This window comes from Cherax quadricarinatus, chromosome 58, assembly GCF_038502225.1.
Source record: "Cherax quadricarinatus isolate ZL_2023a chromosome 58, ASM3850222v1, whole genome shotgun sequence".
Lineage (NCBI taxonomy): Eukaryota > Metazoa > Arthropoda > Malacostraca > Decapoda > Parastacidae > Cherax > Cherax quadricarinatus.
Window position 1 is genome coordinate 4,441,636 of NC_091349.1, and position 14,684 is coordinate 4,456,319.

General features: G+C 39.4%; 1 protein-coding gene across 5 annotated transcripts in view; it reads left to right on the forward strand.

The window, feature by feature from the left end:
* The window catches only part of zetaCOP (COPI coat complex subunit zeta), a 42,928-nt gene that overhangs the window by 19,755 nt on the left and 8,489 nt on the right, over window positions 1-14,684 (forward strand). For 2 of the 5 annotated variants that reach the window (XM_053790224.2, XM_053790221.2), the window contains exon 5: window positions 7,307-7,342. The exons of 2 other annotated variants lie outside the window; for them this stretch is intronic. In XM_053790224.2, coding sequence (XP_053646199.1) covers window positions 7,307-7,342 — 36 coding nt within the window. Of the gene's footprint in view, window positions 1-7,108; window positions 7,205-7,306; window positions 7,343-14,684 lie in introns of those variants that run through there. One more of the 5 variants, XM_053790222.1, reaches the window with a different exon arrangement.

Sequence of the window (14,684 nt, forward strand, 5' to 3'; positions counted from 1 at the left end):
TATGTGTATGCTTCTAGACTGTTGTATTCTGAGCACCTCTGCAAAAACAGTGATAATGTGCGAGTGTGGTGAAAGTGTTGAATGATGATGAAAGTATTTTCTTTTTGGGGATTTTCTTTCTTTTTTGGGTCACCCTGCCTCGGTGGGATACGGCCGACTTTTTTAAAAAAAAAAAAAAAAAAAAAAAAATAACTTAAATTACAATATTGTAGAGAAATGTTTTAATTTCCCCACTAGAAAAGGGTTGTTGGCAGATATGTGTTTAGTGTTTTTTTCATTTATGTTTGAAGAGCTTAATAACATAGTAATTCAGAAAATAGTTAGGATGCATTTCCAGGGTAATAAATCTGCTAGATCACTCCTAACATTACTTTATGTTTTCAGATCAAATTGAAAATCCAATTTGTATTTTTTTAATATGGAACTTGGATAATATTTAAGGAGAGAGACTTGGAAATATTTTACATTGTATACTATATAGAAAACCAGAGTAGGAAGTAGACAATTCACAGTTAACCCACCGATTGGAGACAAAGTTTTAGACAATGTTTTGGTTCATCTTGAGGCATGATCAGTTTGAATGAGAGAGAAATGAGAAGAAAGCTGGAAGTTTCATTTACAGCTTGATAATGTTTCAGTAAGACCTAAAATGTTTTCTAAAGGTTTATCACTAATTTATGAGTTAGTTATGGGCAGTGCCAGCCATGGTATTCGTACTTTTATTCTCTCTTTTTTTTTGGGGGGGGGGGGGAGTAGACAATATTTGACTTAAATTATCTGTAAAGACTTTATCAAATCTAACAAAGGTTGTTTTCTATTGTATACGATATTTCCATATATAAATTAGCGTCTGCATTTTGTGTACTGTTCAGACATTCATTTTGTCTATGCTCGTCCTCTGTTCAATTGTTGTGTTTTTCATACATTTACTGGAGCTTTTTCTTATCTATCGTAATCATGCCAAAGCTTTCTTCCTCTCGACTTCAGTCAGAAATACTTGGTAGCAATTTCTTTCTGTGAATACTTCATCTTTGTTAACTAGAAGTATTTTGTATATTCTGACAGTTACTTTTTCAGTCTTTGGGTTTCACTTTGTAATACTTGTTTCATAGTTTTTTTTTTTTTTAACAATTTTTTCGAAATTATTTTGAGTAGTTAAGCAGTTTGCTTGAAGACTTTAGCCTCGACGCTTCTAAAAAGGTCACTTGAGTTCCACCTTCATAATTTTCATTTGTGTCAGTGTTCACAGTAATCATTTGATGTCATATTAAAGCAGTGTATTAGCTAATTCTTAGTTGAAAGCTAGTATGACATCATTGATGATTAATGGAGGCATCTGTCAGTTGTTGGTATAGCATATGTAACATCTTACCTAGTGTGGACGTCTTGTGGAAAATGAAAGCACCTGCTAAGAGTTAATATATTATATACACGCTAGTAATTAGCTCATTACATACATGCTAATACTTAGCTCATTACATACATGTTAATACTTAGCTCATTATATACATGCTAATTATTAGCTCATTACATACATGCTAATATTAGCTCATTATTATACTTGCTAATACAGTGGACCCCCGGTTAACGATTTTAATCCGTGCAAGAGGGATAATTGTTATGCGAAATAATCGTTATGCGAATGAATTTTCCCCATAAGAAATAATGGAAATAAAATTAATCCGTGCAAGACGCCCAAAAGTATGAAAAAATTTTTTTTTTACCACATGAAATGTTAATTTTATTACACACAAACTGAAAAAGGCATGCACAATTACATGACACTTACTTTTATTGAAGATCTGGTGATGATTGATGGGATGGGAGGAGGGGAGAGCATTATCTTCTTACTGTTTAGAAGGGGAATCCCCTTCCATTACGACTTGAGGTAGCAAGTCCTTTTCCGGGGTTACTTCCCTTCTTCTTTTAATGCCACTAGGACCAGCTTGAGAGTCACTGGACCTCTGTCGCACAACAAATCTGTCCATAGAGCTCTGTACCTCCCGTTCCTTTACGATTTGTCTAAAATGGGCCACAACATTGTCATTGAAATAGTCACCAGCACGGCTTGCAACAGCTGTGTCAGGGTGATTTTCATCTATAAAGGTTTGCAGTTCAACCCACTGTGCACACATTTCCTTAATCTTTGAAGTAGGCACAATGGATTCCACAACTGGCATAGGCTTCTCAGGGTTAGCCCCAAACCCTTCAAAATCTTTCTTAATTTCCATACTAATTCTCACCCTTTTTACCACAGGGTTGGCACTAGAAGCTTTCTTGGGGCCCATGGTCACTTATTTTCCAGAAACAGCACCGAAAACACTGTAATAATACGAAATATTCCGAGTGTATGCTTGGATGTTACTGCGGAGGCTGGTTGGTAAACAATGGGACGGGCGGCACATGTGAGGGCACATTGGACGCGTCTCGGACGAAAATCGGTGAGCGGGTTTTTAATCGGTATGCGCGGCAAAAATTTTGCGATAAAAGTAAGCGGTATGCGGAAAAATCGCTATGTGATGCCATCGTTATGCGGGGGTCCACTGTACTTAGCTCATTATATACATGCTAATACTTAGCCCATTATATACATGCTAATACTGGATTACCTGGAGGATTACCTGGAGAGAGTTCCGGGGGTCAATGCCCCCACGGCCCGGTCTGTGACCAGGCCTCCTGGTGGATCAGAACCTGATCAACCAGGCTGTTACTGTTACTGTTATATACATGTTAATACTTAGCTCATTATGTACATGCTAATATTTTGCTCATTATATACATGCTAATACTTAGCTCATTATATACATGCTAATACGTACTTAGTTCATTATATACATGCTAATATGTACTTAGTTCATTATGTACATGCTAATACTTAGCTCATTACACACATGCTGATACTTAGCTCAGTACATTCATGTAATACTACAGTACTTAACCCTTAAACTGTCCAAAGGTAGATCACCGTTCATGTGCGTACCGCTCTGAATATTTTGGGGGAAAAAAATTGTTTTTTGTTTAAAATGAAGAGCACACTTTTCCCGGCATCCCCGAATTTTGTCATACTCCGCACAGTGAGTGCACAGACTCATTCACTCGTGTCTAGGCAACACAGGCTTATCGTGCCAAGGTTGTAAGTATGTAAAATAAAACGTAGATCTACAATTGAAGAGCTATGCACGTGGACGTAGCTCTACGTTTGGACAATTTAAGGGTTAATAGTAATAGTTGGTACAGTACACATATGCAACATTTTTCCTATGTACAGATATAATGTTGGTGGTTTAATCTTTATTAGAATACACACTTTTTTTTTTCATGTATACATACTCTTGTTTTTTCAACAAATACTTTCCTTTGTATTAATTACCAACTATCATTGTATTGTGTGCTGTACAATTTACAGTTGCTCCTACAAAATCATGGACTTCCTTATTTCTGGGTTATGTGCATCCACAGGGTAAGGGGACTCCAGAATTCCTATGTAAGAAGGACTTACAGGGTGACTCATTGAAAAGGGAAAGGGGAGCTAAGGGACACTTGTCTTGTTGCATTTGCAGAGCAAGTGCCCTGGTTTTATTTAGTGTATCTTAGGCAGCAATAAAAATAGCAGTATTTTTTTTAAAAAGTTTTTAGTCACACTTATGGAAGTGCAATCTAGGATTTTGTTTTTTTGTGATAGTCAATTATTCCAGCAGTAGATTATAACCAGCAGTGTAGTTAATATTTTGGTAAATGGGCATTTTATGCCTGTGTTTTTCTTAAATGAGTACAAATTAACCTATAAAACCATCAACCTGGGGATTTTAACACATGCTTTGCCATTTGATTTTTGTTTCTTCTTCTTTCAATAAATTGGCCACATCCCACCAAGGCAGGGTGATCCAAAAAAGAATAAACAAAAGTTTTTCTTCTTTTATATTTAGTAATTTATATAGGAGAAGGGGGGTTACTAACCCCTTGCTTCCGGCATTTTAGTCGCCACTTACGGAGGGAGGATTCTGTTCCACTTCCCCATGGAATAATTTTTTATTATTATCACACCGGCCGATTCCCACCAAGGCAGGGTGGCCCGAAAAAGAAAAACTTTCACCATCATTCACTCCATCACTGTCTTGCCAGAAGGGTGCTTTACACTACAGTTTTTAAACTGCAACATTAACACCCCTCCATCCTTTGGGGCTGATGGAGATTATAAGAGGGCTCAAGTGCCCCTCCTCTTGGTACTGCCACTATATCCAGAATATTTACTGGTAACCAACGTGCAAATAGTTTCCGTTTTATTCAGTGTTGTTCTGATAGTGCCTATTTTTCATGCTGGCTCCTGACCTATTAGGTGAAAAGTAACCATAAGATTTCATTCACATGTGATCAGTAACTTAATAAGAGGGATGTAACAGAAATATATCTGAAACAAAACAAACAAACAAAAAAAAAAGCAGTTTATTTTTTTTATTGATACATCGGCCTTCTCCCACCAAGGCAGGGTGCCCCGAAAAAGAAAACTTTCATCGTCATTCACTCCATCACTGTCTTGCCAGAGGTGCACTTACACTAAAGTTATAAAACTGCAACATTAACACCCCTCCTTCAGAGTGCAGACACTGTACTTCCCGTCTCCAGGACTGAAGTCCGCCTGCTGGCTTCCCTGAATCCCTTCATAAGTGCTACCTTGCTCACACTCCTACAACACGTCACATCCTAAAAACCATTTGTCTCCATTCGCTCCTATCTAACATGTTCACACATGGCTGCTGGAAGTCAAAGCTCCTCGCACAAAAAACCTCCTTTAACCCCCTTCCTCCAACCTTTCCTGGGCCGACCCTTACCCCGCCTTCCCTTCACTACAGATTTATACACTCTCGAAGTCACACAAATATACAATTTTGCATTTGTAGCTTTTAATAATAATAATAATAATATTTGCTCTTTGGAGGGACATCTGAACTGTCATATCTGAGCACCTCTGAAAGACAGTGATTATGTGTGAATGATGGTGAAAGTCTTTCTTTCTTGGGTCACCCTGCCTCAGTGGGAGACGGCCAGCATGCTAAAAAAAATAATGATAATAATACTGCAGTTTATTAGCACAAGGTACATAGTTTTTGTGAAACTGGATGACATTTACTGTAATTGTATGCATGGATAGTCCTTGGTTATGCTGAGTATTAGTTTTACGGCTCCTTTAGAAACATAACCCCAGCAAATTTTGTAGAGTCGACTATATTCCATTTCATCACAAAGCTCATCTTTATCCTTCACCTTATCAAGCAGCCCTTGTATAAGTATCTTGGAATAAAGAAAAGAAAATCCACATGCTCTGCATTTATATTTTTATTCTGGATCATTTAATGGGTGTTTGGTCATTCAGAACTTAAGTATCCAATCTATCTGTTGAGTATATTGGCCTTTCACATGTGCAGTATTCTAATGCTTTTGTATGCAGAACTATAACATTTGCTCTGTAGCCATATTTCCATTAAAATTCATGTTTTTACTTCTTCCCTTTCATTTCTCAATAAAGGAGTAGTAGATATTCACTCTGCTAACCTATCATTTGTAAATATTTTATGTTTAAGATACACTACAAGGAAAAGGCATCTTGCCATGCTACATTGTGTGTTAATATCAAGTACGTACATATTGCAGTGTTGTTATAATTGGAGGAGGCTAACATTACCAGGAACTGTTATTATATTACTCGCACCTATCAGGAGATATCCTTTCACCTAAGCTTTTAGCATTTTATTAATAGTTGTGCAGAGGTATTGCAGTTGTGCAGAGGTATTGCATGTAATATGCATACAGGTAGACGTTATTTAATATTTAAGTAACTGAAAGTGTAACTTCTATATCTAGGACTTGTTGCATTTTGTGGTTCAAGACTTGTGTATCATCATGTAAGATATTTTATTATGGATATGTTTTGGTCCTGGGACCTTGTTCACTCCAAGTAATGTCCAGAGTGCTTCAGCAAGTCTCTAACCTCTGGGTATCTTTATTGCAGATGTTTCGCCATCCAGTGGCTTTATCAATATGAATTCTAGAACATAATTTGAAGACAGTAGAACTATATACAGAAGATGAGGTAATCAGCCTCTCATCCTTGGAGTTAGTGTCAAGAGCACCGTAGTTGTGGGGACGTGTAGTAGACGAGGGCATAGTCACTGGTAGGCGGGATTCCCCAGTGGAAGTAGGTCATATATAGTTCTGCTGTCTTCAAATTATGTCCTAGAATTTGTATTGCTAAAGCCACTGAATGGCGAAGCGTCTACAATAAAGATACCCAGATGTTGCACGTGTCTTAATTTCATCTTGTCATCTTAATTTCATCATGTACAAGTCTTTAACCACAGCATGTAGTGTAAACCAAGTTTTTAACATATTGTCATGGTTTCCTGAGTGTAAGAATCACATAGAGTTTGGGATATTGGCAGTTTGGAGGGACATCTAAACTGTCGTATCTGAGCGCCTCTGCAAAGACAGTGATTATGTATGAGTGATGGTGAAAGTGTTGAATAATGATGAAAGTTTTTTCTTTTTTTTGGGGGGGTCACTCTGCCTGGGTGGGAGAAGGCCAATGTGTTAAAAAAAAATATTGCAGTGCTGCTGGAGTTGTAGAAAGTTAGGCAAACTATCAAGACATTTTGTTGTTAATAGGGGTTGTCCTAGGAAAAGTTGGAGAGAGGGGGGTAAAGGAGGTTTTGAGTGCAAAGGGCTTAGACATCTAGCTAGCATGTGTGAGCATGTTAGGAGTGAGTGGAGGCAGGTGCTTTTCATGATGTGCTGTTGGAGTGTGAGCAAAGTATCATTTATGAGGGGATTCAGGGAAACCGGTTAGCTGGACTTGAGTCCTGGAGGTGGAAAGTACAGTGCCTACACTCTGAAGGAGGGGTGGGGATATTTGGAGTTTTGAACTATGGTATTGGTTCCCCTCTGGCAAGACAGTGATGGAGTGAATGATGGTAAAAAAATTTCTTCTTTTTTGGGTCACCCTACCTTGGTGGGAGATGGCCATTGTGTTAAAAAAAAATATGTATATTGTATATATAAATTACATACATGCACCCCTATTAGATATCAATTTTGTTTGTGGCTCCTTTTGCAGATTATCAAGGTAAGATTTGGAATTTGCCACTTTGTAAATGTTAATTTTGCAAGTGATGGAGGGCTTGATGTAATGGCTTAAATACTGCCAGAATATTTTTTCTACTGTATGCTTGAAAAGCTACTCCATCTGCTATATATTGATGGGTTATACAAGAAAAGATTACCTATTAATGGTGGTATTAATTTGTTGGTTCAGCAAGTGCGGCAGAAACTCGAGACCACGACGGGTGCGGTAAGTGAAGGAGTGGCGAGTTCATTGGGTTTGATGGTTGAGATTTTTCATAATTGGTGTTTGTGGTGTACACTATGTAAGGTAGTTTTAAAAAGCAATTTGATAAACACAGTTGAGTTTCATGCTCTTCTCAGTGAAATGCGAGAGTAGGTGCACAGTGTGTCTTGGTGAATTTCACTCTCTTTTATGTTGTCTTCCACTTCATTCCTTTCTTTGGGTGCTGCGTGCACATGCATATGTGCGCACACACACACACACATGGGGCCAGGAGCTTTGACTCAACCCCTGCAACCACAATTAGGTGAGCATGCACACACTCGTGTGCACACGCATGCATGCACACGCACACTCGTGAGCACATGCATGCATTCATGCACACACACTCACTGTTTTAAATTGTCTCCCTACTTTACACCTTTCTCTGCTGATGAATCCTCTCTCTGTCATGCTCCTTGCCCAGCTTCCTTACTGCTTGTGTTTATAGCATTTTTATTATACTAATCCCTTATCAACTTTTGAGAACTCCCACCTTGATTTTCCAACCTCTCACTTAGTATCTTTATGTACTGCACTTTATATTGTTATTCCTTTCTTCATCTATAGTCTACACAGTTCTTGGAACCCTGTTGCCACTTGTGCTTTCTCTTAAGTGAGCAGTACAAGTATCACAACTTAGTACATCAGCTTGCACTTATGTACAGTGTATAGTCTGACTTTCAGAAGACTGCCACACCTCTACAGTATCATCACAGTTTCCATAGAGCACCTGCTAACCTTCAGATCTTCCTCTATATATATTTTTTTTTTTCAACAAACCAGCCGTATCCCACCAAGGCAGGGTGGCCCAAAAGGAAAAATGAAAGTTTCTCTTTTTAAATTTAGTAATTTATACAAGAGAAGGGGTTACTAGCCCCTTGCCCCCGGCATTTTAGTCGCCTCTTACAATACGCATGGCTTACGGAGGAAGAATTCTGTCCCACTTCCCCATGGAGATAAGAGGAAATAAACAAGAACTAACATTGAAATGGTATAAAATACCTAACAAACAAGAACTAGAAAGAAAATAGAAGAAAACCCAGAGGGGTGTGTATATATATGCTTGTACATGTATGTGTAGTGTGACCTAAGTATAAGTAGAAATAGCAAGATGTACCTGAAATCTTGCATGTTCATGAGACAGAAAAAAAGGACACCAGCAATCCTACCATCATCTAAAACAATTACAGGCTTTTGTTTTACACTTGCTGGGCAGGACAGTAGTACCTCCCTGGATGGTTGCTGTCTACCAACCTACTACCTAGAATATACAGTAATTATGGTTACATAATCTGTCACTTATCCTCTCTAATAATCCAGGAATTTACCTTCTTTGGTAAATCTTTAACATTTCTACCTTCACTGTTAAACAAATAAATTTGTAACAAATGTTTTCTCTATCTGGATTGAAATAAAGAAATTCTTATTTTTATAAATCTGACATGCCCAGGTTGTGATGTATATACAGCTGTAACTATTGACCTCTGGTTTATTATATCCATATTCCAGAAAGGAGCTTCGAAAAATGAATTAGCAGTCCTTTACATGTAAGCCCAGCACACACCCATAGAGTCAACCATTAGTACCCAGCTTCACTTTTTTCCCCTTTCTTTTGCACTCTGTTAGTGTGGTACAGTACTTTGATTTCAGTTTCCACACAATGATTCAACTGAACAAATGAAGAAAATGTTGTAAATGGCCCCTTTTTGATATCTTTTTACTAATGAATATTGTTCCTTCAAGAGTTGGAGTCTCTTGACATTTTATTGAAGGCATGTTATAGAGAGAGAAGCTACATACAGAATATTGCAGAGGTGTCTCAGTATAATTCTTTGCAGTCACTTCAAGTGGGTTAAGTCTAATAATTCCATCAAATTTCATTAGTCTGTATGTACTCCACACACACACACACACACACACACACACACACACACACACACACACACACACACACACACACACACACACACACACACACACACACACACACACACACACACACACTACATTACAAACTTCACCCCCACAGCAACAACCCATAGTTCCTTACCAGGTCTCCCACTTCCCCAACCCCAATATACTTCCCAGACTACAGTCTTAGAAAAGAAGTTGAAGGTGTGGTATACAAATGCAGATGGAATAACAAACAAGTATGAGGAGTGGCACGAAAGAATCAAAGAGACATCCCCAGACATAATAGCACTCACAGAAACAAAACTCACCAGAATAATAACAGATTCAATCTTTCCATCCGGATATCAAATCTTCAGGAAAGACAGAGGGAGGAGAGGGGGAGGAGGAGTTGCACTGCTCATTAAAAACCAGTGGGGTTTTGAGAAAATGGAAGGAATGGATGGCATGGGCGAAAGGGACTACTTAGTAGGAACAATCCAGTCTGAGGGACATAAGGTGATAATTGCAGTAATGTACAACCCACCACAGAACTGCAGGAGGCCAAGAGAAGAATACGATGAGAGCAACAGAGCAATGATCAACACACTAGCCGAGGTGGCCAGGAGAGCACACATGGGGGGAGCAAAGTTACTAGTTATGGGTGATTTCAATCACAAGGAGATTGACTGGGAAAACCTGGAGCCCCATGGGGGTCCCGAAACATGGAGAGCCAAGATGATGGATGTGGTACTGGAGAACCTCATGCATCAACATGTTAGAGACACTACCAGAGAGAGAGGAGAGGATGAACCAGCAAGGTTGGACCTTGTATTCACCATGAGTAGTTCGGACATCGAGGGTATCATGTATGAAAGGCCCCTGGGAGCTAGTGATCATGTGGTTCTGTGCTTCGACTACATAGTTGAGCTCCAAGTGGAGAGAGTAGCAGGAATAGGCTGGGAAAAACCAAACTACAAAAGGGGGAACTACTCAGGCATGAGGAACTTCCTTCAAGACATTCAGTGGGAGAGGGAACTGACAGGAAAACCAGTACAAGAAATGATGGACTATGTAGCAACAAAATGCAAGGAGGCAGAGGAGAGGTTTGTTCCCAAGGGAAACAGAAATAATGGGAAGAACAGAACGAGTCCTTGGTTCACCCAAAGGTGTAGGGAGGCAAAAACTAGGTGTAATAGAGAATGGAAAAGGTACAGAAGACAGAGAACTCAGGAAAATAAAGAAATCAGCCGAAGAGCCAGAAACGAATATGCACAGATAAGAAGGGAGGCTCAGAGACAATATGAAAATGACATAGCATCAAAAGTAAAGACTGACCCGAAGCTGTTGTACAGCCACATCAGGAGGAAAACAACAGTCAAGGACCAGGTAATCAGACTGAGGAAGGGTGATGGGGAATTCACAAGAAACGACCGAGAGGTATGTCAGGAGCTCAACACAAGATTTAAAGAGGTATTTACAGTGGAAACCAGTAGGACTCCAAGAAATCAGAACAGGGGGGCACACCAGCAAGTGCTGGATGAGGTACATATAACCAAGGAGGAGGTGAAGAAGCTGCTATGCGAACTTGACACCTCAAAGGCGGTGGGACCAGACAACATCTCTCCATGGGTCCTTAAAGAGGGAGCAGAGATATTGTGTGAGCCATTAACAAAGATCTTCAACACATCATTTGAAACTGGGCAACTCCCTGAGGTATGGAAAATGGCAAATGTAGTCCCAATTTTTAAAAAGGGAGACAGACATGAGGCACTAAACTACAGACCTGTATCTCTAACGTGTATAGTATGCAAGGTCATGGAGAAGATCATCAGGAGGAGAGTGGTGGGGCACCTGGAAAGAAACAAGTGTATAATTGACAACCAGCACGGTTTCAGGGAAGGAAAATCCTGTGTCACAAACCTACTAGAGTTTTATGACAAGGTGACAGAAGTAAGACAAGAGAGAGAGGGGTGGATCGACTGCGTATTTTTGGACTGCAAGAAGGCTTTCGACACAGTTCCTCACAAGAGGTTACTGCAAAAGCTAGAGGACCAGGCACACATAACAGGAAAGGCACTGCAATGGATCAGAGAATATCTGACAGGGAGGAAACAACGAGTCATGGTACGCGACGAGGTGTCAGAGTGGGCGCCTGTGACAAGCGGGGTTCCACAGGGGTCAGTCCTAGGACCTGTGCTGTTCTTGGTATACGTGAACGACATAACGGAAGGGATAGACTCAGAAGTGTCCTTGTTTGCAGACGATGTGAAGTTAATGAGAAGAATCGAATCGGACGAGGATCAGGCAGGACTACAAAGAGATCTGGACAGGCTACAAGCCTGGTCCAGCAACTGGCTCCTAGAATTTAACCCTGCCAAATGCAAAGTCATGAAGATTGGGGAAGGGCAAAGAAGACCGCAGACACAATATAGTTTAGATGGCCAAAGACTGCAAACCTCACTAAAGGAAAAAGATCTGGGGGTGAGTATAACACCGAGCATATCTCCTGAGGCGCACATCAATCAGATAACTGCTGCAGCATACGGGCGCCTGGCAAACCTACGGATAGCGTTCCGATACCTCAGTAAGGATTCGTTTAAGACTCTGTACACCATCTACGTCAGGCCCATACTGGAGTATGCAGCACCAGTTTGGAATCCACACCTAGTCAAGCACGTCAAGAAATTAGAGAAAGTGCAAAGGTTTGCAACAAGACTAGTCCCAGAGCTACGGGGATTGTCCTATGAAGAAAGGTTGAGGGAAATCGGCCTGACGACACTGGAGGCCAGGAGGGTCAGGGGAGACATGATAACGACATATAAAATACTGCGCGGAATAGACGAGGTGGACAAAGACGGGATGTTCCAGAGATGGGACACAGACACAAGAGGTCACAATTGGAAGTTGAAGACTCAGATGAATCAAAGGGATGTTAGGAAGTATTTCTTCAGTCATAGAGTAGTCAGGCCATGGAATAGCCTAGAAAGTGATGTGGTGGAGGCAGGAACCATACATAGTTTTAAGGCGAGGTATGATAGAGCTCATGGGGCAGGGAGAGAGAGGACCTAGTAGCAATCAGCGAAGAGGCGGGGCCAGGAGCTGTGACTCGACCCCTGCAACCACAAATAGGTGAGTACAAATAGGTGAGTACACACACACACACACACACACACACACACACACACACACACACACACACACACACACACACACACACACACACACACACACACACACACACACACACACACACTCACACACACACTCACTCTGTATTAAAATGCTCCAAAGCAGTTAGGCCACTTATCTTTATTGTCCCACCTCCCCTACCCCCACCCACCCTTTACCTATATTTCCAACCTTACCCCTCCTTCTTCCTTTCCCATCTTACCAAAGCTCTGGTAATTCATGCTTCATGCTATGCACTCCACTGATATTCTGATATTGAATGTAAAAAAATTGCACAATTGCAATGTGTGTTAATAATAGTTATTAAAATCATTCTAATACTGGCATATTTATTGATTTATTTATTTTGTCTTTGCAAACAGTAAATTGAGATTTTATATTTACAATAGTGGGTTGCAATGCAAAGAGAGCCTATATTATGCCTAGGCATTATGGGCCAACTTAACATTATTGGCTTACAGATTACTTAGTACTAAGGATTTTATCATAAGTACAGTAGGACAGGAATTATTTCATAGTTGAACAGATGTATTTAATTAATATTAGTAATGTCTGATGCCGAATAATTTCAAGTTCATGGATATGATAACAGCTCTCATACTTAAATGAAATATTATTCATGACTGGAAAGTGTAGCATTAAATAATAGTGTCAAGAAAATGTGTAATATTGTACTGTAATTAAGTATACAGGAGTTGTATTTCAAAAGGTATTGATTGCATTCTAAATTTAACAGACTGCATCATAAAATACCATTAATTTATTTTACAAAATAAAGCATGCTTTATTCAGTCCTGGTATTAAACTATAATGTATTGAGAAGCAAAAGATTCATATGCTATTCTTACAGTACTGGAACTAGTTGTGTTGTATTGAGACCTCAGCTAACATATATGTACAGTATGCACAGTTAGTTTTATCACAACATCCAGTGAGATCCTTGGCAACTATCCGGATACTCTGTAGGTGACATAGAGTATTAACCCTTTTACTGTCGCAGGCCCCTTTCTGAAACTGTCATTCTATGTCGATAAATTTTTGAAAAAAAAAAAAAATAATTTTTTCTTATGAAATGATAGAGAATCTTTTCCCGATGGTAATGACACCAAAAGTTCGAAATTTGATCGAAAACTCACGGAATTACGCTCCCGCGAAGTTAGCGGTCTCGGCGACATATGCGTATCTGCGATTTTGCCGACTTTGAGCCCTATTTTCAGCCAATTCCGTTGTTCCAGTTGACCAAACTCAGCTATTTCTTTAGAACTCCATTTTATCTATCAGCTGAGTACAAGAAACTGCCCATTTACCAATTTGAACTACCCAATATTGTGGTCAGAAATTGGCAACTTGGCCAATTTCACGCAAACTAAAAAAGATGCCAATTTCAAAATAGGGTCCAGAATAAACAAGGTAGACATTCTTGGCACTAAAATAACACATCCTCTGTTCATTAGTCACATCTCTAGGCCCCTCTTATATTATTATTGCTTTCTATTTTGATTTTTTATTCATACAAAAAAATACAAAATTTACTGTTATGCAGACTACTGCATTATTGTAAAAATGGTATAAATATCAGTGCACTAGTGAAAGACTCCCCAGTTGACGTGTATTGGACGTGTGGTGTGATTTGTTTACTCCTGAACATTGGTAAAAATCGAACATTTCCGCTACTTTGAGCTCAGTTTCAAGGTCGTTTTCATCGTCAAAGTAATGAAAATCATCTCTATTTCTGTAATATGTTTTCCATTTTATCACCTAAGACCATGAAACCGCAAATGCAACGATAAATACTGTACGAAAATACACCTCAAAGTTGGTGTTTTAATCCAAAAAAAACGATCATTTTTTTTTCTCATTACGCACTGTGTGCTGCAGGATTTTTTTTATGTGGTGCACACTGACCACACAGACCCATTCTCTCACATGTGGGCCTACCAGCTTTCTCCCGCTTGATTTGAAGCCGCTACAACTATTGAGTATGCTTCCCCCTTGATTATAATAATAATGAGTATATATACGTCAGAAACAGTGGCGCGTAAGACGTATTTATACGGCGTAAACAGTCAAAGGGTTAAAAAATGATTATCCTCATATCACTGAACTCGGTTTATTTTATTTTTTGCCATTGTGTTTTTTAAGCACTACCACTGACAGCCAGAGTATGTATAATAAGTGAATGTAAAAGCTTTGTAAACAAAATGTGGAATGTAGTGTGTCTTGT